This window comes from Anopheles coluzzii, chromosome 2 (assembly GCF_943734685.1).
Source record: "Anopheles coluzzii chromosome 2, AcolN3, whole genome shotgun sequence".
In the NCBI taxonomy this organism is placed as follows: domain Eukaryota; kingdom Metazoa; phylum Arthropoda; class Insecta; order Diptera; family Culicidae; genus Anopheles; species Anopheles coluzzii.
The window spans coordinates 15,687,240-15,713,931 of NC_064670.1; the positions used below are offsets into that span (position 1 = coordinate 15,687,240).

A 26,692-nucleotide genomic window follows, 5' to 3' on the forward strand; every position below is an offset into this window, starting at 1 on the left:
AAGCCTAGAATGGACCGCCCCCCCGTAGCAAGGATTGACTATCCAGCTGCGTGATAATGAATTAAATCTCAAAAGCCCGTCTATGTCCGCGTAGGGCGTTACGCCAAATAGAAGAAAAAAAATGTATAGCCTAGCTGAATAATTTTGGAAAAAAATAATACAAAATTCAAAAAACAAAAATTATGAAATTCTTTGTATATACCAACGATTCACTTTAAACCAATGAATAATTCATTATTAGAATATTTTTTAACCAATAAACTATAACTTTACCAATTGCTATTGAACAAAAATGAAGTTCGAACATGTCACTAGATAATGCTGCACAATTACTTTTTTTTATCAACATCACTATCGCTGAAAATGTGTACGACGATTGAAACTGTCAAATTCATGCGCACGGTTAAGCCGCCCGCCGGTTAATCCGTCCCCGGATAATCGACGTTCTACTGTAATTTTTACATGAATTTGACATTTCTTGGGCCATTATCCGTGGAAATCAATAACCGGCAACCAGTTCAGTCCCGAGCTGCCCGGCTAATCGACATTCTACTACTGTTTGCATATCGGTGAATGAGTCTAATCAAAAATTTCTAAAATTTTTCAACTAAAATATAAACTCAAAAACAACTAAAATATACTCCATTAAGACAATACAAGAGAATGTGTTCATTTTAAATACAGGGTTTCCCACGATTTATTGGTTGGTTCCCACGATTTATTGGTGCGTTCCCACGATTTTTTGGTCATTTCCCATAATTTTTTGGTAGCAACCCACGATTTATTGGTCGGTTCCCAAATATTATTGGTCGGTTCCCAAATATTATTGGTCGTTTCCCAAATATTATTGGTCGGTATTATATTATATTATATTTGGGAACCGACCAATAATATTTGGGAAACGACCAATAATATTTGGGAACCGACCAATAATATTTGGGAACCGACCAATAAATCGTGGGTTGCTACCAAAAAATTATGGGAAATGACCAAAAAATCGTGGGAACGCACCAATAAATCGTGGGAACCAACCAATAAATCGTGGGAAACCCTGTAAGCAATTATATTTTGTTTTATCATCTAATCCTCGTTTCTCTATTGCATTAATGTATACATACTAGACTTATAAATATACATACGTGCATGTATACATATATAGCTCTCTCTCTCTATCTCCTTCCATTTCTCTCTCTTCCTCTCTCTGTGTACTTAACGCGTTCAATTGTTTTACCCTATCGTATCGATCGTTTTCGATGCCGTTTATTATCCGTTCATTCGATCGTTCAGCCCCCTCGTGGACACTGTGTTTTACTCTCTTTCCCAGTTAACTCGCTACTAAGGTAAGGCCTACGGTCTGACCTAAAGAGGTGAAGTGGTGGTCGTGGTGGTGGTGGCGGTATTTGACACGCGCTTGTAGACACATCTCGATGTAGATCCATTGCTGAATGCAATGGTTCCTGAAGTGATGGCGACAGCATCGCATTGAAACTACTGCATGTGACTAACGCATTTCAACGCGCGAAATTATGTACATCTGTGTACGTTAGTGGGTAAGATAACGAATCGAACAGAGGAGCCTAATAACCAATGTACATAATACAACTAACTACCTCTATTCCGGCTATACCCTACTATGCACGACCTTCAACGGGTCCGGGGGTCATACTATTCGCCTGTTTACCGCTAAAAACGATTGTAATAGTGTGACAGTGTGACAATTTTAAGTGTTGCTGGAGGAGCGGTGGTTTCTACTCTTCCCGGTTTGCTGCATAACCGTTTTTGCTAAATAAACCCAAAATCATATCCACCACAACCGCACCTCGCCATCATCAGCATTGCCTCTTCTATTCGACACACTTAAATGGTTTTAATTTTCATTAGAAAAACTATAAATTTTTGACGAACAATTTGTGATGTAGTTGAAAATACGTCTAAATATCTATCTCCTTTCTTTCCTTACACTTTCTTCCCTGTTGTTTGCTCCCTCGTTTTGCCGAACACCATAGTATTAGACGCGCTTTAAAATACTGATATACATTCAAATTTGATTTCGTTTGCTCGTGTCAAATCAGTCGTGTGCCGTTTGATGTTTTTTTGCTTTGCGCGCGCGTTTTAATCACTCACTTTGCGTCACTCTGTTAGTCATACAATTTAGATTTTATTTTGATACTCTAAAAATCAATTTAATATGCCAATTGTTTGCGAAAAATTATTAGTTGAAAAAAGGGAAAAGAGCAAGGCTTTTAACATTCAAACGTTGGCTGCTAAATTATGACTGCTCTTTTTTCGTGGTTTCGCCATCTGGTAAGAATGTGGGTGTATGTATTATAAAAAAAAGGCACGATTGGCATTATTTATACGTGTCTCTACTACCTTTAGCAGTGCCTTTCTTCCGTGACCCTGTGGTTAATATGTTTCAATTTTGTTTTGTATTTGTTTTATTTTCTTTTTTTGTGGAAGCCTGTACGGGTGCCCCAAATGAGAATTGCCATTTGTTCGAACCCGTCGACACATTTTGCTACGACCCTAAAATAAATGCTAATGGAAGCCTTACACTTTTATCTTCTGCGTACTGTAGCATTGTCTGGGCGCTGGGCCGACTAACTTACCACACACAACTGGCCCCAAAACACTGCCACTACCCGCAAGACACTGGACTTTTGCAGTGCACGTGGAGCGGAAGGGGAGTAGTAGTCGGACGGGCGTTGTTTATTCCGATGGTTTCACGGTACCCATCACCTTGCCCTCAAACAGTGGCAAGGGTTCGCTGTCGCTGTTCACCTCCTCCTGTATGACAGGATTGTCCAGGTCCTCGCAGCGCGTTTTGAAGAAGAATCTGCAGGGCGGAGACAAACACAGCAAACAAACAAAAATAGATGAAATAAATTATTATACTAAACCCATTAATATAACCCATTATATTAAACCCCAGATACTTACCGATAGTTTCCCTTCTTGGGCAGGTAGTCCTTGAATTGCTTCAGCGTTGGCGGTTGCGTACCGGGGATCTTTATCCGGTATGGGACCTCCTCGTCGCAGAACGAGTACACCACGATGGTAAACTCGTTCGGGGCCTGGCTCGGTTTGGCAGGGATTGGCGGTGGCGGCATGGCCGGCGGAAGGCTGCTACCGAAACTGCCCGACGACGTCATCGACGGTACCGGCGGTAAGGGCATGCTCTGGATTGCACTGGCCTGCTGCGGGTACTGGTAGCGTTTCGATCTACAGAGAGTTATGTGACGACAAAGCCAAAGAAAGGAAGATTAAAACCAACCCTCTTTTGATGCGCGTACGAACAACAAGGAACACATACCGTCGCGTTTCGTCCTCCAATCGGCGGCTAGATTCTTGCAGCAGCGTTGCCGTGTGCATGTCCGAGTGCATGGTGCGCGACAGTGGGCGCGAGCTGCTGCCGAGGCTTAGCTCGCCCCGACTGCCACCGCCGCTGCTGCTGTGCTTCGTGAGCGTGTCGGTCGAGAACAGGCTGATGCCGCTGTCCGTATTGACCGAGGGCCATTTGTTGGCCAGCTTGCGCGAACCGGACGACATTTGCATGGTCATCGGTTGCATCGGCGGCCCCATCAGCGGATGTCCTTCCGGCATTGATTTCGAATGCCGCATCGACGATTGTGCTGCGATTGGGTTTGAGAAAGTGTAACGAAACAGGTTAGTTTTATGCTGAGTGCGCGAGATAAAACCACCATTGTACCTCCTCCAAAGCTGGCCAACTCATGGCGACGCGAGCGGGAACCGATCATGTTCGGCGGGCAGGGTGACATCGTGCCGGGCGACCGGCTGGGCGTCAGGTCGGACCACACCCGCGACACGTGCTGGTCCAGAATGTCCTGATCGTTGTCGTCGTCCACCTGCAGCTTCTGCCGGATCGCGTCCGCTAGCACCTTGTTCTGCGATCGATCGGACAGTTCGGCCTAAACATTAATTGCACCATAGAAAGGACTGGCTTAGAAGTATGCAAAAAAAAAAAAAAGAAACGCCGACCGTTGCTTGCTCTCTTACCTCCTGCATCTTTTTGCACAACACTTCATCCTTCTCCTGTTCGCGGGCCACACACTCCAGCTTGTTGATCAGAATCTTGGCAAACTCCATCGGCGGCGGTTGCTTTTGCGTGTGCCGGTGGGTGCGTGGAATTATCTACAATTAAGAACAAACAAAGATGGTGTTCATTGTTACACACTGACCGTCTGGGTGGATAATTCATCGCCTGTACGTACCGCAAACGTATCGACCTCTTCGTTGGTCAAGGCATTTTCACGCATCATTCTTCGCTCTATCGACGAATGATGATGATGGTGATGTTTCCGCTGCGAATGTGGCCGACCATCGCTGTGGAGTGGAGTGGTAAAGCAGAGTTAAAAGATAGAGCACGATAGAAGGAACAGTTGCTGCAAATGCATCGATAGGGTTGTGATAGGTTCATGTTATTCTACAGTTAACCAAACGTTAACTGCTGTATAGGAAAATTAACTATCCATCATCGTGATTCCAGTAAAATCAGTCATTTTCATATTTTATTAAACGTAAATGAAATCAAAACAAAGTATAATGTTAAGAACAAACGAAAAACTACATAAATGATGAGCAACAAAAAAAAACAAAATCGTTAAAGAAACATAAAACAAATCATAACTTACGTGGAGATGCTCGAAAGCGACATCGTATCGGAATCGGTACGGCCGGAGCTCAGACTGGCCAGTTCTGAGTCACGCCGCGACACCGGATTATAGGATGCATAGGCGGTGTACACGGAGTAGCCGCGTGGTCTGCATGCGGTGAGGGATGGGATGGCGATTGGTTTTATTTGATGAGTTTCACAGTGTTTCGGAACACACAGAAGGTTAGGGACAGACAGGAAAGGGATCAGATCCGATCGGAGAAAAGTGTGGGTGATGGTGGGTTGATTTTTGCGCGCGTCAGGCAAGTTAATTAGCAAACCCATTTTCCCGACGGCAAATTATCCGCACATAGCAGAGTATGTCCATCAATAGCCCATTTGCCGACAGGACATGCACAGCGCGTGCATTGGGAGTGTGTGCAGCATGGTTGCGCGAATGTGTGTATACGCACGAAAGAGAGCATTAATGGTAGGGGAGATTTTAAAATATGGAAGGTTCCGTCCAGCACCAAAAAAAGGGGAGGAACCGAATCGTAAAATCAGAAGTATGAAAGAGCGCACACAACACCATTCGTTGGTATCGCGTACAGACAGACAGACAGAAACACACACACAGACACATCAAGACCGTTTAAATTTAGAAGCAGCATTCGGTTGCGCAAGGACAGGAACCGTAACGCAACAGGACGAACCAGGAATGAGGATGTATGCGCGTGAGTGTATGTATGTGTGTGTGTGTGTTCGAGGATTTTTGTATGATTGGTGATGACGTGGGGCGATGATGTGCACATGCGCAAACGCGTAGTAGAGATGGTATGCCGGCAACAATAAAGACACATACACACACAAACACAAAGAAACAGATACACAGAAACAGACACACACAAAATGCCAGGATGTGCGAAAGGCGAGCGATGAATATGAAAAGGAAGAAAATTGTGTACAGTTTCGAGTTTCGTGGAGCATTTTGCATCAACCGTACAAAGGATGCAAACAGCAAAGGTTCCAAATTTTGGTGTCCGTAACACATGGGGCCAGAAATGGGAAGTGTGGGGGTATACACATCGCCAACGAGGGGACGGGGGAGGCCACGGGAGGATGCAAATGTGGGTTCGGTAGCAAAACACGCAAACGCGGATAGGTTCAATGGAAAGAAAAGAAAGGAAAAAAGAAAGAGAGCAATTAAAAGAAACAGAAAACACAACTGAATTATGGTAATGGAGAGAAAAACACAAAACAAAACACAAACATAGTTCTAAGTAGCACAACACAGCGCTAATTAATTAGTGGCAGAGGAAGCCAATGCTCAGGTCTAGTGTGCGGCGGCAGTGTGGCAGTGTGCTATCACGGTTGCCATGGGCGAGCACGTACCAGGAGATTCGTGAGCGCAAACGGCCAAAACAGACAAAAACGTTGCGCTTTACTTCCTGTACAACGAAATTTAATTAGCTGCACGCGACATGAATTGGGACCGATTGGATGACGTTCGATTAACAACAAGTTGTAAGCTGATTCGCGCGTCGCATAGCAACGCTACTTCAACGCGCTTGACGCTGTCCCTACCGCACATGGATGACCCAATCGACGAACATTTTTCCCATTTTTGGGATCATTTTTTAGCTTACGTTCGATTTAAACGCACACACACACAACCGCAAGTATCAGTCAGTAAAGCAAAACAAAAGCTCAGGATACATAGCCTGACACAACAGCACGCGTGAGCACAAACACGAGTGGGGGAGATTCAACAACAACATTCAAGATTAACATTCCTTCCCCGCTTACCCAGGTGGTCTCATTTCCAGCCGGCGTTTCTGCGTCGCCATCAGTGCGTCCTTCGTGAGCGTCATCGGAACCTTGGACGGGGAGGCGGTGGCCGCCGGCACCAGCGGTGGACCCACCAGCGCCATATGACTGTCCAAGCCCGGTCCCGTGGCACCGTACAGCTGCTCGATCGAGTCCGCATTCGCCAGCTCGGCATCCTCGTGCACCGTTGGCAGCGCGGACGTACTGTGCAGGAACAGCTCGGACGTCGAGCTACTGCTGGTGAGCGAACAGGAGGCACCCGCACCGGTACTACCACCGGCAGCTGCGCCACCACCGCCTCCTTGCTGTGATGCAACACCAGCGTTCGAGGAGCCGGGCGCAGCGCCGCCACCACCGCCCGCCGATGGCGCTCCCGAGGCCGCCGCGACCAGGCTGCAGTTGCTGCCGCTGCCGATCACGCTACTGCTGCTGCTCGAGCTCTGCATGTTCTGCACGTACTGCAGGTACAGGTCGGACTGCAGGAAGTGCGGGTAGGTCGTTTCGGCGATGATGTTCGCCACGTCCGCCTGCATCTGGTCGAAGATGTCCGGCGTCAGCTCGAGCTCATTCTTCAGCCCCGCCTTGATAAAGTTCCGCAGCGACTCGTTCACGTACAGCTCCGAGCCGGGCTGGGCCTTCTTGAGGAACCGCCGGTAGATGGCCCCGATCAGCTGCGTCACCTTGTCCGCGTCGGTTTGCTGCTTGAGGCCCTCGCAGGCGAAGTAAAACTTGAGCCGGTTCGACGGTTCCTCGCCCTCCAGCTCCACGTAGCGCTTGAACAGTTCGGCCCCGTCGCCATCCTCCAGCAGGTAGGCGAGCTTCTGCGCCCAGCGCACGTACGCCGGGGGCGAACCGTCCCGAGTTCGATCCGAATGTGACGTTTCCGTCATCTGAATAAGGTGGAAGAAGAAGAAGAAGAAAACTATGAAACAGATCGAACAGAGGATCGTTCAGCGGCGTTTTGCGGTGGAAAGGCCAGTTTGCTAAATAACACTGCACAGCCCACACAATATAGGCCTACCTTCCGGCGGCTTTCCTCTCCGGGCACGGGCGGTCTCGGTCCACTGCTGTGAAAGTCATCAAACTTCTGGTGGAAATACTGCTGCTGCTGCTGATTCATCGGTAATGCGCTGCACTGGGAAGATTAACCCCGGCGAAACTCGATCCTACCACAACGATCGATCCCGGTTTGATGGAAGGGAAGGAGAGTAGGGGTGAGTGGGGAGGGCGGTCTTTGCCACTTTGGCTCAATCAATGTGAGATGGCCGCGCTGATGGCCTGCCGACAAGCTCGGTAATGTTTTAATGATTTGTGTTGTTGTTTTTTCTTATCCGATGGCCGTACGATACAATCGTCACGTAAGTTCCAGTCTCAGTTATCAGTCGTATATGAAAAGGCAGCAGTCGTCGTTCGCCCTCTCTCCCTCTCTCTCTGTATTTTTCGGGCAAACAATCGGTTGGCAATATCTGGAAGTAAATAAAGCAACCAAAAAACATACATTAATCATTAATACGACTTTCTGAAGAGAAAACTAACAGAGGGAAATTTGTAATTTGGAAGTGATTAGAAATATACGCTTGCACCAATTCGTTTGCTCTGAGTTCAGAATTGCAAGGTACGTGTATAGCCAAAAAATAAACGAAGAGCTTCTGTAGTTTGCAATCATACCCGGGCCCGGCAACGGCGCAGCTTAAATCCTATTAAAACGTCAATCATTTTACGGTTCCGAATTTATGAAATATTCCACGCCTGGTTGCACCTTTTCTTGTGCCGGGGCTGTAGAATCGTCGTCCCTTGCTAGGAAAGAGCCCATGAGTTCCCGCTCATTTCTCGCACGGCATTTATTAAAAGGGGGAATATGTTCCAAAAAGGACGAAGCTTCTTCTCTCATTTGTCTTTTGTTGTATCCACGATTCGTACATTACTCTTGAGCGAGATTGAGGCAAAACGTATTACAAAAAACGAAATTTATACGAGTCTCTTTATTTATTTTTGAGAAGAAAATTACAATAGCAATACCAATAAAAGTGCCTTTTGCAATTTGGAACAGCTTCAAACTCCCCCACTTGCAGGAAGCACAATGGCGGAAATTTGTGTTCCTTTTCCTTTGTATATTAAAAAATCAAATGGAATTACACGTGATGCGTGGAGAAACATCATGCAGCGGCACACAAGCACACCATCCAAGCCTTCTATTTCGTATCGAACTGGGGAATTAAATTGAAAAGGGATTAAAGAAGTAATGCAAACAGAACACACGGGGGCACACTACACACAAACACACACGCATTTTGTCGACTGTAAGGAGCTCGAAAATCGCCCTAATTTACTAACGGCAGAGCAGTTTTAATTTTATCCCTATTTTCCCTGTGTTGCTCCCTACCCTGTTGTTGGTCTTTTGTGCAAATATCAACGGCGTTTTTGCTTAAAATGCGAAAAAGAGACAGAGGGGAGACGGACAACAACAGGCACTTCAGTTTAAAGCACTCCTCTCTTCTATCCATCGGCCGGGGAGCGACAAAAACAATGCCGAAGGACGACCGTCGCTGTAACAGCAGCAGCAGCAGCAGAGGACGCGTAGAAACCCGTGCAATTGGTTGTGCGGCAGGACGAATCACCGGCGCAAAACGGGGCTTAAAATGGCCGCCGCCAGGATTTCGCATACCGGGCTGAGGGACTGCTGCTAAAGAGCTGCTGTTGCCTCATGATGGCGGATCAAGGACGCACGACAAAACATTGACAAGTATGCGTCGTCGTGTGCTTGATGTACAAGAGGGTTGAACAAGGTACAAGATCTCCCTTACATTGCCAAGAGCTCGTTGCCAAGGGAGACAACAACGGTGGGAGGGTTGATTTGAATAATTATCGTGCCGAAATGGCGACGACTTCTTCACCAGTTGCATGGCAGCAATTGGGAGAACACTGCATCGCTGTTATGGTGTCCTTAAAGATAATTAAACATATCTTTAAGTTAATGCTATGTAGAAGATGTGTGTGAAAATGATTATGATACAAAGAACAAAAATAAATAAAATAAAAAGCATTACTAAGAATAAAATTCGACATTTTGATAATGTGACGCAATATTATCAAAATATAGTCCTTTCTTGAAATGTTAAGGTTTAATGTTTAATCTTTAAAAGGACGGGAATATTTACTTTGACGATAAAATGACGATGAGTTATGATACTAGGTGGATTTAACTGACTTTACTGCGACCTTTGTGATACAGATTAATCACAAGCTATTATTTAAAAGAATAAAAATAATAAAAAATAAACACATCATACACCTTGTATGGTCAACACCTTGTATGGTGGTATACATCAAACATCCAAAAGCGCTTCGATCGGTAGAATATTACATCAAAGTTTGATTAAAGTTCTACAAACATGCAAGAGATATTCGTTCAATTTATAAAATATAAGCAATAAATGCATGCATTGTATAAACTTCTTTCTTCTTTTGGCTCAACAACCGTTGTCGGCCAAGGCCTGCGCCTGTACCACTACTTGTGGGCTTGGCTTTCAGTGACTAATTGATTTCCCCCCATAGCCAGATAGTCAGTCTACGTATGTGGCGGCACGGTCCATTTGAAGTTTGAACCCATGACGGGCATGTTGTTAAGTCGTACAAGTTGACGACTGTACCACGGGATCGGCAGTGTATTAACACATCACAGTATATGACTTTACAGCGCATGCATACAATTTTTCAATTGCACGCTAGTCTAAAATTCTATCAATCAAACCGTTTTATATGCCGCTATGGGCAAAATAATAATTAAGTACATTTACATTTATCGCCATCAGCGGTCTCCGTATACGGGACAACAAATGCAAATGATGTGCAAATCAATTTCAGAAACCCTCCGTCAGGCGCAATGAAACATATTTATGGCACAAAAAGCGACCACCTTAACCTAGCAGGATCATGTTGTGTGGGGACTTTGCAAAACCTGCCGCACAACACACATCCCAGAGCAGCGCCCGGAGGTGATGGAAGATCGTCTCCGTCTCTCTCTAAGTTGCATTCTTCAAAAACGCGGAACCATAAAAATCTTTGCTCATTACACTATGATAGTGTGGCCTGCCGGGTGAAGCCGAACAAACCGAACCCGATCAGGTTGTTGCAGTCACTAATTTGCAATGGTACCATTTTACGACTGTTTCAGGCACAACAGAACCCGCGCTTTATGTCGGCAAATGGGTGAAGGTTGGTTCGATGTCATGACATAAAAACAGCAAAAACAGGTCAATAAAATATGGTTGTACAGAAATGAACATTACTTTACTGCCCAACAATGCCAGCCAGTAAAACGGTAATTGTAGGAAAGAAAACAATTTAAATTTTAAAAACCTCCAACAACTAAACCCATCCAGTAGATGCATCGAATCCATTTAACGAATGTAAAACAGGCTCTCCCTCCTGTGCCTCCGTGCAGTAATACAGGCGGAAGAGATTAAATTATAATTTACTTGACTTTAATTTGCGACCCAGCTGGAAAGGATCGTTGCCCCGGGGACGGAGTAGAGTCCTGTGATTTGGCACCAGCAGCATCAGCACAACACAGCCGCCGGTGCGTGTGCAATTAGCTTCCAGCCGTGTTACGCAGAGAGAGATAGAGAGAGAGAGAGATAGAGAGAGAGAGAGATAGAGAGAGAGAGAGAGAGAGAGAGATAGAGAGAGAGAGAGAGAGAGAGAGAGAGAGAGAGAGAGAGTGAACGAGATAAGGACACTGAGTATTGATATACCAGCCAGTGGAATGAAAAGGGTTCGAGGGGCCGCCATTATACTGCGATTCGTGGGTTGTATTTTTCCTTCAATCCAACCATCACACAACTGACAGCAGGAAAAACAAATTTTCCCCCTTTTTCTAAACGCCCGCCAAGAAAGTATATTTGAAAATTTCCCCCGCGTAGTAGCTACCGTGAGAGGAATTACATTTCCGGCGCCACTAGCACAACTTCCACCCCTCCGGGGCACAAAGGGACGAGAGAGTGAGACGGATTTTCCATTTTTTTGCAATACTAGCACAAGATAATTTTCCAATTTGCCAAATCACAGTTTATATCGCGCCGGAGGGTTTAATCGTAATGAAAGGAAACGGGAGGGAGAAATAGGAAATCGACGTGTTGTGCCGCATTCGGCCAAGCGAGTAAAATGGAAGCAAAAATAGCTTAAATGTTAATATTTTTTTTTAAATATAACAACTACACAAATAGCAAACAAAAACCTACAACACAGTGCGTTCATTGAACTGTGTAGAATTTCTGCTTTCCTTTTAACAATCCGTGGGCAGGGAGGGTTTGGCTACCTTGCCAAACGGTACCCGGCGTTAATCCTTCGCGTAGCAGCAGCAGCAACAGGAAAGAGAACAGGGATCATATTTTTATGAAAAAAAGGGAAACGGGGCTCATAATTCCGGGCTCGGCTTAAGTTCTCGAACATTGACGAAAGCAATAACAGGCAACCCGGAGCCAGCGTACATCGGTGTTGGTGCATTATGTTGATGTTTAAGCAATACCTTAGCCTGTCGTAAGGAAAGCCAAACACATGATATCTCTCCTTCTTCAGCAGTGGCCTAACACAATGTCTTATTGAATAGAACACGCTACTGCGTTTCGGTATAATGATGAGCATTTCAGATGAAAATAATACATTTTCGTTCAAACGCTTCGCTCACAGACACACACACACACATTCGAAAAGTTCATAATTTAGGGTGAGCAAGAGTGGCGGCTGCTGCTGCTGCTGCTGATGGGAACCGTCCCAGTGGCAATATTGTACCGCTCCGGCTGCAGATAAGTCCCTATTCCACGGACGAATGCTCATGAAAGTGCCCATCGATGAGTTTATGAGTCATTCAGCAAACACATACACACACACACAGTTGGTCGAATAATACAAGGGGATGTTCATGCGCGCACATAACCAACAGCGGTTTATTAATTAAAAAACCGAACACCTTTCGACTTGCTGTTGATGTTCGGTCTCGTTGGTGCAGAGGCACTGAGAAAATGCATATTGTATTGTATTGTAAATAATTGATAGATAGTAATTATTCCCCTTTTTCCTGCATTGAGTTGCAATCAACACGATACAACACACCATTCGTCGATTGAACATTGCTTGGCCTAACACATAGATAGCAACATCAGAATTAAATTCATATTATTTATATTTTGTACTAACCTTCAAATGAATTGTATCAACATTTGACGGCAATTAGTCAGTTACTTTGTGAATTACAGCAATTTATGTGAAGCAACTTTTGTGTTTTGAAAAATCATGGAAAAGAATAAAGTTTTCACTTGTCGTTAAATAGAAGTAAAAAGATGGTTTAATGAAGAGTTTTCGGCCACTAGAGCTTATCAAAATCAAACTTTACGCATGGGTATACTAAGTCAGTTTAAACGTATCGTAATGAGCACTGAGGGTGATAAACACAGTGGACGCTCCAAAAGAGGAGGTTACCGATGAAACTATAAAAAAAAGTTACAAAATCATTAAAAACAACTGTAAAATGAAGTTGATCGTGAAAGCTGACACGCTAAAGATAACAAAGCAACGTTTTACACATATCGTTCACGAATATTTGGATATGACAAAGCTCCATATGCAAAAAGGCTGCCTTCCTGATCCCTAAGCTAATTTCTACGCTATTCCTGCACATTTTCTACCGGGTACGGTTTGTCGACTGGAATTGGAATTGTATCGGTTCTAGCCATACCAGGTCCAAGCATCGTTCGAAATCCGAATCCGAAACCTGATCCAGATACTGTCCTTGAATATGATTGTAATCGGGAGCTATTTTGGGATCAGAATGGGTTTTTGAACATTTATGGTTCACTATCAGTTCCAAGTCTTTTATGGGTTTATTTTCAGATTCAGGACTGATATGTATTCATGAGTGGTTCCAGGTTTAGCATCAGTATGGGTTTAGCATCAGTACCAAGTTCGATATGAATTCAGTATCAGTTCAGGAGCGATATGAGTTCAGTATCAGTTCCAGGACCGGTATGGGTTCATGAATGGTTCCAGGACCAGTATGTATGGGTTTATTATAGGTCCAGTATGGGTTTTGTTTTTAGGTCTATTTAGAAGTCGTCTTAAGTACCTTATTTGATTTGGGTTTCAAGGCCATTAATTCCGGCGTACTCTTTAAAAAAAAAGGAGATCTTTGAAATTTAGTTGCGCAGCCCTGTAATCTGGCCAAATTAACTAGTATTGCCAAAATATGAGTTGGACTATGAATTGCTCCAGACCTGGATCCCAGCGACTATTTCCTGCATTCCTATCTCAAGAGAAAGCTTACTGGGAAGAAATTTACGACGTTGTATTCTGACGCAAAGTATTAAATCTTACTACGTAAAAATGGTATCAAAAAGTTGAAAGCTCACTATAATTGATGTATCTGTACTCTGGAAGGGATATATGTTGAATAAAAAAATAAAAAAATAACCCAAAAAAATTGAGTTTTACTACCATAGGCCAAACAATGTTCTGCCTACCTGTTACAACTGTTCCTTAGGAAGGTATAAAAATGTACAATCGATAGCTCTTTTATCGAGTGCATGAATTCCCGACGACAAAGGATCTTTTTAAAAGAGAGTTATAATTTGATTAATCAGGAAAACAAAAAAAATCTGAAAATTAATTACTCTTTCAGCGTTATCACCACGACCAGAAACAACAACAGCGTCGTCACCAGCAGAACTGACCCAAACTTCCTCTCTGCCATCCTCGCAAGTATATGCAATGGAGGATCGCGTCTTCCTCATCTCCCGGTGCGGCGGCGACAGGCGGAAAGCTTGCGCGAAAAAAAAAAATAAATAAATTAAACGCACCGTCCGTCCCGCCCAGAGGAAACCGACCCAGAATGGAACAATAATGCACTCGCCCGTGCGGCACTATCATGGGAGCGCAGGCGGAGAAAAAAAATCGCACACACATTATCTATCAAAAAAGCCGCCGCCATGCGCTGCTGCCACACTGCATCAAAGCAACACACACACACACAAAGCATTGCGTCGCGAATGCGCGAATAAATCAATGACGGTTGCCGATCGGGTTCAATATAATTATTTCCGTCTCCACCCAATCCCCCTCCCCCCCCCCCCCTCTTCCCCTCCACTCCAGTGTCAGAGACCCGCAACTGATAGGGAGGAGGGGGGGAGGGGGCTTGTATGTTTTTAAAAATAGTAAAGCAGGCCCTGCCACAGCCTGCCTCAACGGGGCAACCTAAAATAAAATCACGATTCCACGTTTGATTGTGGACGGGCGATGCGGATTGAACAAGCGCAAAGAAAAACGCGCGATCCTTGTTGACCTCTGTATTACACCGTGTGCGGGCAATAAAAGCCACACGATGAACGACTCCCCAAATCCGGTCAAGTCAGTGACACACATCAAGCGGAGCTGTACCGCCGCCCCGACAAACGGCGAGATGATTGATTAAAAATAGTCCACGACAATTGCAAATCTGGTGCACAAATCAGGTCCTGAAAAAATAGTAAAAAAAAACACAAAAAAAACATTCGAAAATTGAATTTGCCTTTGAAGTTCCGTGATGAAACCGTGAATGATCCCTTTGAAGGTTCGCATGGCCTGTGTGTGTGTGTGTTGTTCGATCGATCAATTAGTTCAGCTTTCCACTGGCTGGGCAGTTGTTTTGCCGGCTGTCGTTTGATGTGTGTGACACACTGGCGCACACACATACTCAGACATCCTTTTTCCTGCTAATCTTTGCTTCCCAAAAAAAAAAAACAACTCAAACTTCTGCTCCCAAAACAAAATTCGACCACAATTTAAACAATCGCGCGCTCGCGGCGCTCGACCGCAGTTGCTTTCGACCGCATGATCACCAATCACCAACTCTTCCCAACGATCGGATCATCTTGGGAAAATGTTCACCCCCTGCGCAAGATACAAATCAGAGATAGATGGAGAGGAAGAGAGGGATAGAGGGAGAAGGAGAACGCGCGCACGAGAGTGAGAAAAATGAATGCTACTCCGAGCAAAAGATAAACGATCAAAGTGAAAATTGCTTTATGTGTGAAATTATGCTTTGTTTTGTTTTCCAATGTTTTTCCTTTCACACAACCAGCCGCCACCACCCCCATGGGAATTTCAGTTGCACCCTTTGCTCTCACCCCCCCCCCCCCCCCTCCGACGACCGCACGCACTGTCGGGGATTGAATTTGGAGACGATCTGTCACCGTCGCGGGCTAGCTGCCCGCCTTCCGCCAGCAACCGTGACCTACGACTAGCGCTGCATGCCGCCCCATCCCAGCGCTCTATCCGTGTCAGAAGGTTATGTTGCAGGTCTGGGAGTAAAAAAGAAAAAGCGTTTCAATACCAACCGTACGCCAACAACTCAAAGCGCAAGAGAGGAAGGAAACACACGCAACTTTGATGAACGCGGTTGGTGAAGGTAAAGGACTGGTGGCGGCAATGAGATACAACAACCCATCACCACCGATACAAAGGGGGGGGGGGGGGGGGAGATTGCGAGGGAGGAACGGGTGGGCGCTCGCACGATCACACACACACCTCTCCCGGCGGCGAGTGTACATTAAAAATGTGTTGTGCCCGGCTCTTCCCTTTATGTTTTTGCACCGGGTGTGTACGCTGATGATGGTGGCGCGCGTGGTGGTGGTGCATATGTGTCGAAGTTGGTCGCCTTGATGCGCCTTGTGACCCCCGCGTTCGCGCTGTCTCTCGCATGTGTGTATGTGTGAGTGTGCGCTCGCTCTTGAGTAGGGGCCCTTTCGTTCTGTGGCTTGTTTCTTTGATCTTTCGCCGGCACAACAAAACGAATGCCGGGTTTTTGCTTACCAACCTCCACTTCCCTTTCGTCACCCATCATCACCCGCTCATTCATTAGGACCGCACGGAACACACGGGGGGAACGCACAGCGATTCCACTTTGATGTCGCGACGCGCGGTTTCGTTGCTGCGTTTTTTTTTTGTATTTTAAACTTTATTTTTATACTCGTTTTTGCTTCTTCTTCTTCTTCCTCCTCCTATTTTCCTCCATTGCGTTCTTCTACAACCGGACTGACTGGTTGGAAGGAAAGAAAAAAAAAGATGACTAGACTTACCCCCAACGAATACGCCCTCCCACACCACACCCTGCGCCCTCTTCTCTCACGATCGGCCAAAAGGTGTCCTCTCCTCACGATCGCGTCCGATCATTCGATTGCACATTTGCGGTGCACGCTCGTTGCAAAGTCCTGGAACTACCCCCCGTACCATTCCACACATACCAGTCAAAGAGTAAAATCGGCACTAAACGCCTTCAGTAATGGGAGATTTAGCCAGACTCCCACTTCTTTCGCGCCAACCACCACATGAAGTCATTAATAAACGGCTCGGGGTAAAAAAGGGGGAGGTTTAACTCCCGCTAAACACCACACCGAGAGCTACCTAGGCCGTGGTTGACACAGAGACTACCGTGTCCCTGTGCAACAACTTGTTAAAAGTCATTTTATGGCCCTCCAAACATCAAACATCTCAATTCCCTTTGGTGAGCTTACTACAGCAAGTCCAACGACACAAACAGAGAAACAACAGGCAGATGGTTTTCATAAGTCACAAAAGAAATTGGAAAGAAATATTGGTTTGTGAAACACTACACCCCCCGGGACACGGAGAAAAGAGGATGCAGCAGCAGCAGCAGCAGGAAAAAGTCCTTTGTACCTTCTTCTTGAACGGTGACGATCCTCAATTGCCAGCCACTCGCTCGCACTCTCTCTCTCTCCCTTCTTTTTCTTTTAACTTTTTTCCCGTTGATCGCCATTACTGCTTGAGAAAACCTTTCTCCCATCCAACAGAAGATTGTTTCCGAAAAGCCGTAACGGATCAGCGAAGCGCGCATATGAGTGTCGTTGTCTGTCGCTTTAACGATCACGATATGATCGTCGATGTCGCCAAACCGGGTGATGGAAGAAGGGCTTTTCGTGCGTACCTTTGCTCCTTACGCATTTTGTCCTTTTTCACACCAACAACACGCAATTGTGTCGCAGGAAGCTGGAATGAACTTTGACACCACAAAGAACCAACACACACACACAGAGGAGGCTCAGCAATTGTCCTTACTTTCAACTGTCAACTTTGCTCACTTTTGCTTCTTTCCATTGACACCCTGTGTGTTCCGGAGAGGATCGTGTTGTGTGCGTTCGATGGGAAAGCTTTTTCTTTGCGTTTGTTTTGTAAGAAGCCGGCACGCAACAGCTGGAAGCCGTTTAAATCGCAACCAATCGTTCGGGACAAGGCGGATTATCCTTGGAGGTTGAGTGATTTCAAGCGTGTACCAAAATCGTCATCAACGCTATTAGACTCTGCGGCGCTGGTCAATGTGTCCGAATGCGACCCGAAAGAACAATGTTTGGAGTGAATATGAGCAATCTGATCCTCTCACAAACAAAACGGAACCACCATTCAATGGTGCGAACTTTCTTTGCTAATTCGCTAGGCATGAGAGGGAGCTTCATAAGCTTCCCGGAACGGGGCAATAGGTTTATTAAAGGTTAACGTTTACTGCAATAATGTAAGCTAATTTAATGCGCACCCGTTTTTTCTTTACATTATTGTCGTTGCAGTAATGTAACGTTGAATTTCTGTTGCTACCAATCTAAAAGCCACAAAAAGCAACACTTTTTCAGCGGTTTCGCTATTTTATGCAGCCAAAATTTGGACATTGAAGCTTATTATGGATTAATAGGGACTTTTTGCACTACAAATGTACAAATTTCAATAACCTTTTGCATTGTCCAGCTACGGCAAATGATTGGATGAATTTTTTTCTTCGATTTTTACTTTTTAATAAACTAATATACTAGCTATGACCCATAGAATTTAACTCGATTATTCATGAGTAATCCTCGAAATAGTCAAGCCTCCAAGGTATTAAATAAATAGTGATTATACCAAGCCTAACGTAAAACTATTACTTCTGTACTGTACTGGATTTGTGTTTAAATGTGTTTTTATTAATTGTGATTTTAAATATCACTTTTGTATCTGATTCCGGTAGCCTACTCGAGAGATGCGTCAGCTCCTAAAGCGTTGGATAGAATCGATTCCCAACTGGAAAGTCCCCTCGTAACAAGGAGCGACTATTCATCTACGTCATACTAAAAAGTCTCGACAGCCTTGCATGGGCGAGCTTCACACAAAAAGAACGCCAAAAGAAGAAGAATAAGAAGAATAAGAAGAAGTTATATCTGAAAGGCTCTTGTTAAGGTATTAATCACGATCCATGTTCCTATAGGGAGAACTTTTCTATATTCTACTCTTATCAATTAGCAAAAAAGCGACCATAAACCCGAAAAATTCACTCTTATACAACATCACGTGACATAATTTTGAAGGATTTGGCAAACCTATGCAAACAACAAGACTTCGTTTGATTTTTTTAAATGCAAAAGATTCAAACACCATCAAGAATTTGTATGGAAAATGGTGGCTGAGAGAAATGGTTTTGCAGGGAGGAAATCAATAACTTCCAGCACAAAAGACTCGTTTTAGGCGTCCTCTGGGGGGACCTATGCGACGGTTATGATGTCACAGAAAAACAAGACCATTATTTGGATTTAGCATTAGTAGTCACAATACTGTGAATAAGATCAACATGACTCTTTTCGGGCCATAGTAATGTTCGTCCAAATATGAAACCACACCATCTTGTTACACTCCCCCAAAACAGCTTGTGGGCTGGCTTGTGAAGGGAATTGTTTCGTATCATTTGGAAGCTTTTTTCCACCGTCACACTATTCATGTACCCACCTTCAACCTCCCCAAACTCACATCAATGCGTAATCCTGGAGTTATTCGAGTTTCGTAACGTACTACAACACTACCTTATCACTGTTAAACTGCGAACAAAGAGGCTGTTATAGATCCTTTGGTAGTTTTTTTTTGTGGAAACGGTAGAGGAAAATGCTTTCTGCTCACAGCTGCTCGTACAACAATGCGCGGAATATCACGAACAGCAACAAACTGCGCCAGAGTATGCCACTACACTACGCACACCCGTGCTGGTCGAAATTCATCTGGGTGGTCTTCTCGTCATCTGCCCGCGTACGCGAAAAACCGCACATTCCTCCCAGCATCACTAAACACACACACACACACACACACACACACACACACACACACACACACACACACACACATAAACAGCTAGGGCTTGTGCGACAGAGGAGAATCGCATTTTCCACTTCCCGACGACGAGGATGGAAAAAAGGCCGGCTCCGACAACCGGTGGGTGGTTATAGAGCCACCGGATAAACATTCGGTATCGTTACACACTTTATGCATCATCATCATAGGGAATGCCGCGCGGGAACGGGACAGCGTTTGACGCTCGCACTACGATAATCACATACACACACACATAGACAAGAGCAAGCAAGACCAACATTCGGGAAAAGTCGGAAGAGCTGAGGAGAAGCAGCGTTACGGGGGCGCGTGCACATGCGCGCCACGGACGAACGAACGGAGGGAAAATCGAAAACGCACCGTTTCTGTCTCGTTTCGTCCTCGCACGATCGATCCGATCGGAAACGATGTACGCATCAAAACATAAGGAGGAGGAGAGAGAGAGAGTGGAGAGGTCGATGGGGATGAAAATGCATCTTCCGTTTTGGGAGGTCTATCGAGGAGGGGCGAGAGAAGGGTTCAATTTGGAGGAAAACTAGTTGTCTTTTTCGTCTATTGCAAGAGCGTTCGTTTAGGGCTATGGACATAAGTATAAGAATAGTTTGACTGGATTAATTTTGATATATGTTAAAAATTTGTTTAACAGTGACCGAAAATCATTAATTACAATGACGTTTACTATAGGGAATGTGTAATGTAGGGTAATGTAAATCTTGATTTTATCAGGAATAACGATTTTTTATTAGATAAATTCCACAATTTAATGGTGTGTGATTTCACTAAATCGTTTTAATCGCTTGTTCCACTTGATCTTGCTATACGTCTTCCAATACTCCACAGATGATCAAGTCAATCTCGTAACGATAATATGTTCTTCTTGGATTCAAATTCTACCACGAATGTATACTTTGCAACGGCTACAGTGGAGCAATGCACATTAAACATTAAGCCATATTGCCCGAATATTGCTCACAGATTATCTTATTTCATATTAATCGAACCAATAAATGCGCACAGTTTCTTTTGCAGTAAAGGGGACGGTCGCCGTTCAATTATGTGAATAAGCATCCCCAACGACAGAAGGGAGAAAATCAGGCGATTACGATTTCTGCTCCCTCCACTGCACGGCATCTCCAATCTGTCCAAAACAGGCAACCTCCCTCCCGCTGGTCGTTCAGATAGGCAGCAGTACAGCACCAAAAAAAAAAATAAGAAAGAGAAAAAAAGTCGAATTCTCTTTGCAAAAGCATGCTGACTCCTTGCTGCAAGCAAACGACTACTTCCAATGTCTGTGACAGATCGGCATCCTTCTTCCGGTTGATTATTCTGCTCTGAACTGAAATCAAATCGAGCTGCTGCATTTTGGGGGGGCCTATTGAGAAGGAAAAACTCCCCCACACACAGCCCCAGCCAGATAAGCGTCTGATTGAGACACATTCGATTGGCAAAACGGGGGGCAATTTTTGTTAGCCATCGAGTGAGTCTGGTCCCCATTTCTATTGCGCTCCCATTCCTTAGTAAATTTACCTTTTTATATTATGTTACCCATTGCATTCCACCAACACAATCTACACACACGTTGTTAGTTATGCCACGTAATCTCCTCCCGAAGCCGGTACAAGAAGAGAAGACGGCCCCGAGACCGCTTCTTCTGATTGCCAAAGGATTCCGATGACGACGGCGTTGATTCAATAATGTCGCCACGGTCCAGTGATCGATTGCAATCGTTGCATGGCTTCGGCCAAACGAACATCCAGCGAGGGTGTTCGCGAGCGAATGCTTTATTTCTTCGCTTTCACATGGGGGGGGGGGGGGGGGGGAACGAACGAAACCAACACAATACCGGAAGGAAATTGAATTTTCATCTGACTTACACACCTGAGCCAGGGAGTCTGGGTTTGGAATGATGGTAAGTGTGTGGAGGTTCCACACAGTTCGTTCGCTTGATGAAGAGTCATTTGTTCTACAAATAGTGGAAAATAAGCATAGTCACCTGACAAATATAGTACAACGTCGTACAATAAATGCATAGAGCACTGATGGGTGTCCTACGAAACCCTACTGTTCGTTCCTCTCGCGACCATAAATCATTCTTACGGAGGAAAAGAAAATCCTCCCCCAACCGATTGCCTACATGTCTTAAAGAAAACGGAAATAATCCTTCCATTGACTAGTTACCACACCAAATCAATAGCCAAACGGCACCATAATCCGTCTCTCCCTGCTTACTCTGCGCACCATCATGCCATTCTTCTCCGGGTTATCTTCATCGAAAAACCCATCGGATGATAGCGAAAAGGGATAAGCCGGCCCTTTTGCGGAAACAAGGGTATTAAGGGGTAACTGGGCAGCAGCGGACGGTTTAAAGCCATGCGTCAATGCAAATAGTGGCCGCCGTAATACCGTACTGGCTGGCTACCTTCGTTTTATTGTCCTCTCCCCCGTCCGCACAATGTTGACACAAGCAGGAACAGTTGAACAGGTAGCTTTAGTCTACCGCAGAAAACGGGACCTGTTTTTCCTTTGAAGAAAAGCGCCAAAGGCAATAGGAGCTCTTGCCTAATGTTTGATGTTTTTTTTTGTTTTTACTCTTTTCTACTGGACAGGTAAATTTTGTCAAAAAGGATTTAACCACTTTTTTTAAAGTACTCTTCTTTGTGGCTGAGCCAATAGTCAGAAACGTAGGAGAAGCCATAAGAAGCAATCCACAGTGCATGGCTACCCCGCAGCAGGCTCATTTTGCAATCAACCTCTAGTAAACAAGTGTGAAAAAATAGTCTAATTTTCTCGTTAGCAAATCAGTGTGAAGCGATAAACGGTGGCATGGTGCCCGGCCCGCCATAGTTACATGCATGCGACCTGAAGCGAATCGCGAAAAAAAAACGCACGAGGCGCGCGATTATTAAGTAGATCGAGGCTGTTATGACCTCCTCTCTCCCCGTTTCAGTAACACACCTCACACACACACACACACGTTTGCAAACAACAATCGATCATGGCACCCATGTGCAGCTAAAACAATAAGAAGCATAGCGAATATAAGAATAATTATATTTTGCAAACAAAATTACCCCCTTCCGGGCGGTGCTTACCGATGATAATCCGCGTGGCAGTCTTGGTGGTGTGTGGCAGAGCTTGTATAGTTGAATTTTCACCTTCAGCTTGAGCAAACTTGGTAGCTGTATAGACGGTTACGTTTTCCTCTTCCTTTTTAACAATGCGATCGTTGTTCACTGTTGTGCATGCATCTCACACATCGAAAGGCGTGTTCTCACCGTTTATCATTCAGGTGGGTGGATGCTAGAGAGTGGTTTGGATCACTTCCTGGCCACTATGAAACCTACGCTCACTTCACTTCACACATATTCCTGAGACATATACACGAAAGCACGCGAAACGCAACGGATTAAACGACGTTTCGTTAACAACAAACTTTTACCATAAATTACCCACGGGCCACGGGGCAATGATAACAAATCACATCCAAGCTTGTGGTACACTACAGCGGTGGTTGTTCCTGGTGGGTCGAAAGTACACACTTTTCTAGGCACGTGGTTATTGCTTGAAAGCTACTAAGAACCGTACACATCACTCTGCTTCTGCTGATTGTCTCATGTTGGGCGAATTTTATTTCTTCCTGAACACTTATTGAACGATGACTACGACATCTTCTACGTATCCATTCCCCGTCGTTATTCGATGCAATTTGCGTGCAATTTCGGGTGTCGTGTCACCGAACTCCCATCCAATCGTGGCGTAAGCGCAACCGTAGAGCAGCTTTCAACATAGCGCCGTTTACACTGCAAACACGTGTTCATTCCGCTTCCGACTGAAATAGACAAAATAAAGCATTGCATTAAACAAAAAAAAAAAAACAAAAACAGATTCGTTCATTATATTTTCGCATGTTTGCAAAACATTGATCGATCGTCGCTCGATGCACTGTTCCCGCACGTGGGTTGTGCGCGACTTCGGTTAGGCAGCATTGCCTGGGATCCACCATTCACGCCGTACCCGAATTGCCCAACACAACAAAAACATAACCCATAAACCAAACATGACCAGAAGGAACGATTTAATATACATATGCGGTTTTACATCGTTTCTCTCGGGAAGGAAGAGCAGCAGTGGCAACAGGGTTTAAACCCAAAAAGCAAAAAAGTAACAGGAACACACCTCAACTTTCCCGCATGCTTTTTCCTGTGCGCGGGAAACTAACACCGCGGCGTTGCGCGCATACCACACCGTTCGGGAGAAAAATCTAACCCCGAGCGCACACAGGAACGGAAGCACAGAAAATGATGGCCTCTCACTTCGCGCCGGTTATATTTTTAGGTTTAACATAAACAATTACCCACCGCACCTCAACCCGCGCACCTCGAGACTCGATCGGCCAGAGAGCGCCACCACAGCATCCATAATGCAGCGCAGCGAAGACGACGACGACGACGAAAAAAAACGATGGGGTTTTCCTTGCCATCCACCCTCCTCTTCCCTCTCCGCACGTCTCTCAGAGACAAGGAAGCGGCCCAGAAGTTTCCGGGAAAATGTGGCACGGTAGGAAAAAGGGGTTAAAAAGATATTGGTTTTTGGGGTGTGCTGCTGCTCGATAATCGTATGCTGCTGCCCTCGACAGACTCAACGCACAATTAGTGCAACGCAAGTGCGAAGGATGCAAACATTAAACATGCATACACACACACACATACATGTTGCGATAAATATGGGGTCCAAAATCATACCACCTCAAATGACGTTTCGGGGGGATTTTTTTTTTTTTGTTTACGATCGGTGTGACAGCGATTGCTCGGTTAAGATAAAGTGCAACGACCGACTTGGATCGAGGGAAGGGGTGGTCCATTCTTTTCGTTTACTGGCTGACCTGGTCCAAAAGGAGACACGTACAGAGCATGCTTGGACCGATTTCTGATGGCCTTGGGATAGGAGGGAGAGGGTTACCTTTCCTTCAATCGCTATAAACTTTGACAGAAGATCTGCCCTTCGTTCCCCTTTTTGTTTTCAATTACGTTAATTTTTTCAACTTTTCCAACATCCTTTTCCGGTACCACCTTGCTTGCTTCCGATGGTTGGCTGCGCACGGTTTGGTGTTGATGTTGGTCAGAAGGACGGATATTGGCTCGCCGTTGAGCTGGTGATGATCGAGATCATCTTCCTACCATTGAAAGCGCACTGTAGTGTTTGGTCAAGCGTTAGGTAGGAAACACACGTTCACACAGACACGCACACACACTCCACACACACCAGCTGCTGATGAGAGCTACTACGATGATCGCGAAAATTCCGCACAATCGAAACCGACGGAGAGTAAGGAAAAAAAGTAGACACGCACACACACACACACACACACACACACACACACACACACACACACACACACACACACAAACGTTCGCGCAGATATCAACGTCACAAACGTCCCAAAACCACACACCTCAGGCCCTTTACATTGGAATCATAATCCACTGTTTAGCAAGATCCACACAGCGACGACCACGACCGGGCGGCAAGTTTAGCTAAGCTGCCCTTGAACGATACACACACACACACGCATCATAGTTCGGGGCTTCGAGCCGCAAACGTCGAGAAAACAAAAAAAAGCTGCCTTTGGACAACTCTCACCGTCCACCACACGCTGTTGTTCTTCTGCGGGGCGATTTTCTTGAAGACGGTCCGGTCTGCACGATGCCTTGTCGTTGGCTGGCGGCAGCGGCGGCGACAACGACGACTGGCTGGATTATGCGGAACCAATACACCCACCCCCGGGTGTCCCTCTCTGCTCTCCCGCGCACATTGACTTTCCGCCCCGCTGTGTGACGGACACACGGCGGCGACCACGAAGGGAAGCACAAAAAGAGAACGACGTTTTTTCCCCTCCCTCTCCTCCCCAGTCGCGTTTCACCCACTTCCACACCTGCCACGCTGCTATTCCCTTCCTCTGCGTCTGTGCGTGCGTGCGTTTGTGTGTATGTATGTGTATGTGGATGGTCTTCTTCCACGCTGCTTTTGGGCACTGGGAGATACACACACACACACAGCGTATACGCACAACAGCACAATCAGAGCGACACACTGCCTCACAGCTTCACCCCCTTCGCCCGACGGCGGCCCTTTTCCACAAACAACACACAACGCTACAAAAACATCGCTGCGAGCATCGAACGTACAAAAACCGCATGTGCCCCAGCCACCGTGCGAGTGCGAGCAGGACGGTTGGAGCGTGTCGCACACTGCCGCTAGAGCGAGACAACCTCAGCACACTGGCGGCGGCACCAGAAAAGCGAAACAGTGTTGCTGCTGCCGTCGCGCCGAAAAATTCCTTCGGACGCGCACACACACACACATCAATGCACGTGCGCACACACAAAACACAGCATAGCACAAACGCACGCACACATACATGCGTTGCCTTACCACCTGAGCGAAACCGCGCCAGAGTCGCACGTACACAGTCGCCGGACGGAAAACACACAACACAACCGTCCGTATCCTCCCGCACCCGCGCACTGATTCTTGCTTCTTACACGCACGCACACACCATACGTCAAATCCGTGCGCTCTCTCTCTCTCTCACTCATACTCCTTCCTTGCCGCTTACCCCTTAAGCACTGGTGTGCTAGCGCGTTTGAAACCGATTTCTTTTCTGCTCTCGCTTGTGTGGGTCTTCACACTTCTTCCTCCCGCTTTTGTTCGCCCTTTCGTTTCCCTCTGCACGGAAGATATACCTGAACTTTTACCACTTCGATCCGGATCTGGGAATCTCAATAAACACACACACACACATACACTGTACAATAAAGATACACACACTTTTTGACCACTGAAACGCACCGAAATGATGTCAACATAATAAAGTCCGTCCCATTGCCATCTTCCCCTTTTCACAGCACGCGGGGACGATGTTTCACGCGCAACGGTACAGGGAAGGGAAAGCAAATGATAAAGGTCGCGCTCGCTCCTGTGCAACGCGACCAGACCACGACGACGACGAGGAGCAGTAACGTTCCTTCGCTGTCAGGCGAGCCCTTGCATTTTGACAGCAGAGTCTCGAATGCTGCCCAGCGCGTG

At 45.7% G+C, this 26,692-nt stretch overlaps 1 protein-coding gene across 13 annotated transcripts; it reads right to left on the minus strand.

Moving 5' to 3' along the window:
• Positions 1-1,054: 1,054 nt before the first annotated feature.
• Positions 1,055-26,635, minus strand: LOC120948572 (axin). Of its 13 annotated transcripts, none has more exons than XM_049606087.1 (11): positions 26,456-26,634; positions 22,699-23,435; positions 7,461-7,905; positions 6,419-7,329; positions 4,653-4,781; positions 4,233-4,344; positions 4,018-4,152; positions 3,710-3,929; positions 3,314-3,632; positions 2,941-3,222; positions 1,055-2,836 (listed from the first exon to the last, which is right to left on the minus strand). In XM_049606087.1, exons 3-11 carry the CDS (start codon positions 7,557-7,559, stop codon positions 2,710-2,712), a joined length of 2,334 nt encoding a protein of 777 aa, XP_049462044.1. In that variant the 5' UTR covers positions 7,560-7,905; positions 22,699-23,435; positions 26,456-26,634; the 3' UTR covers positions 1,055-2,709. The 13 variants fall into 13 exon arrangements, with proteins under 13 accessions (XP_049462044.1, XP_040220994.2, XP_040220987.2 ...); XM_040365060.2 differs by having other exon boundaries at positions 26,362-26,634; XM_040365053.2 differs by having other exon boundaries at positions 26,350-26,634.
• Positions 26,636-26,692: the final 57 nt, after the last annotated feature.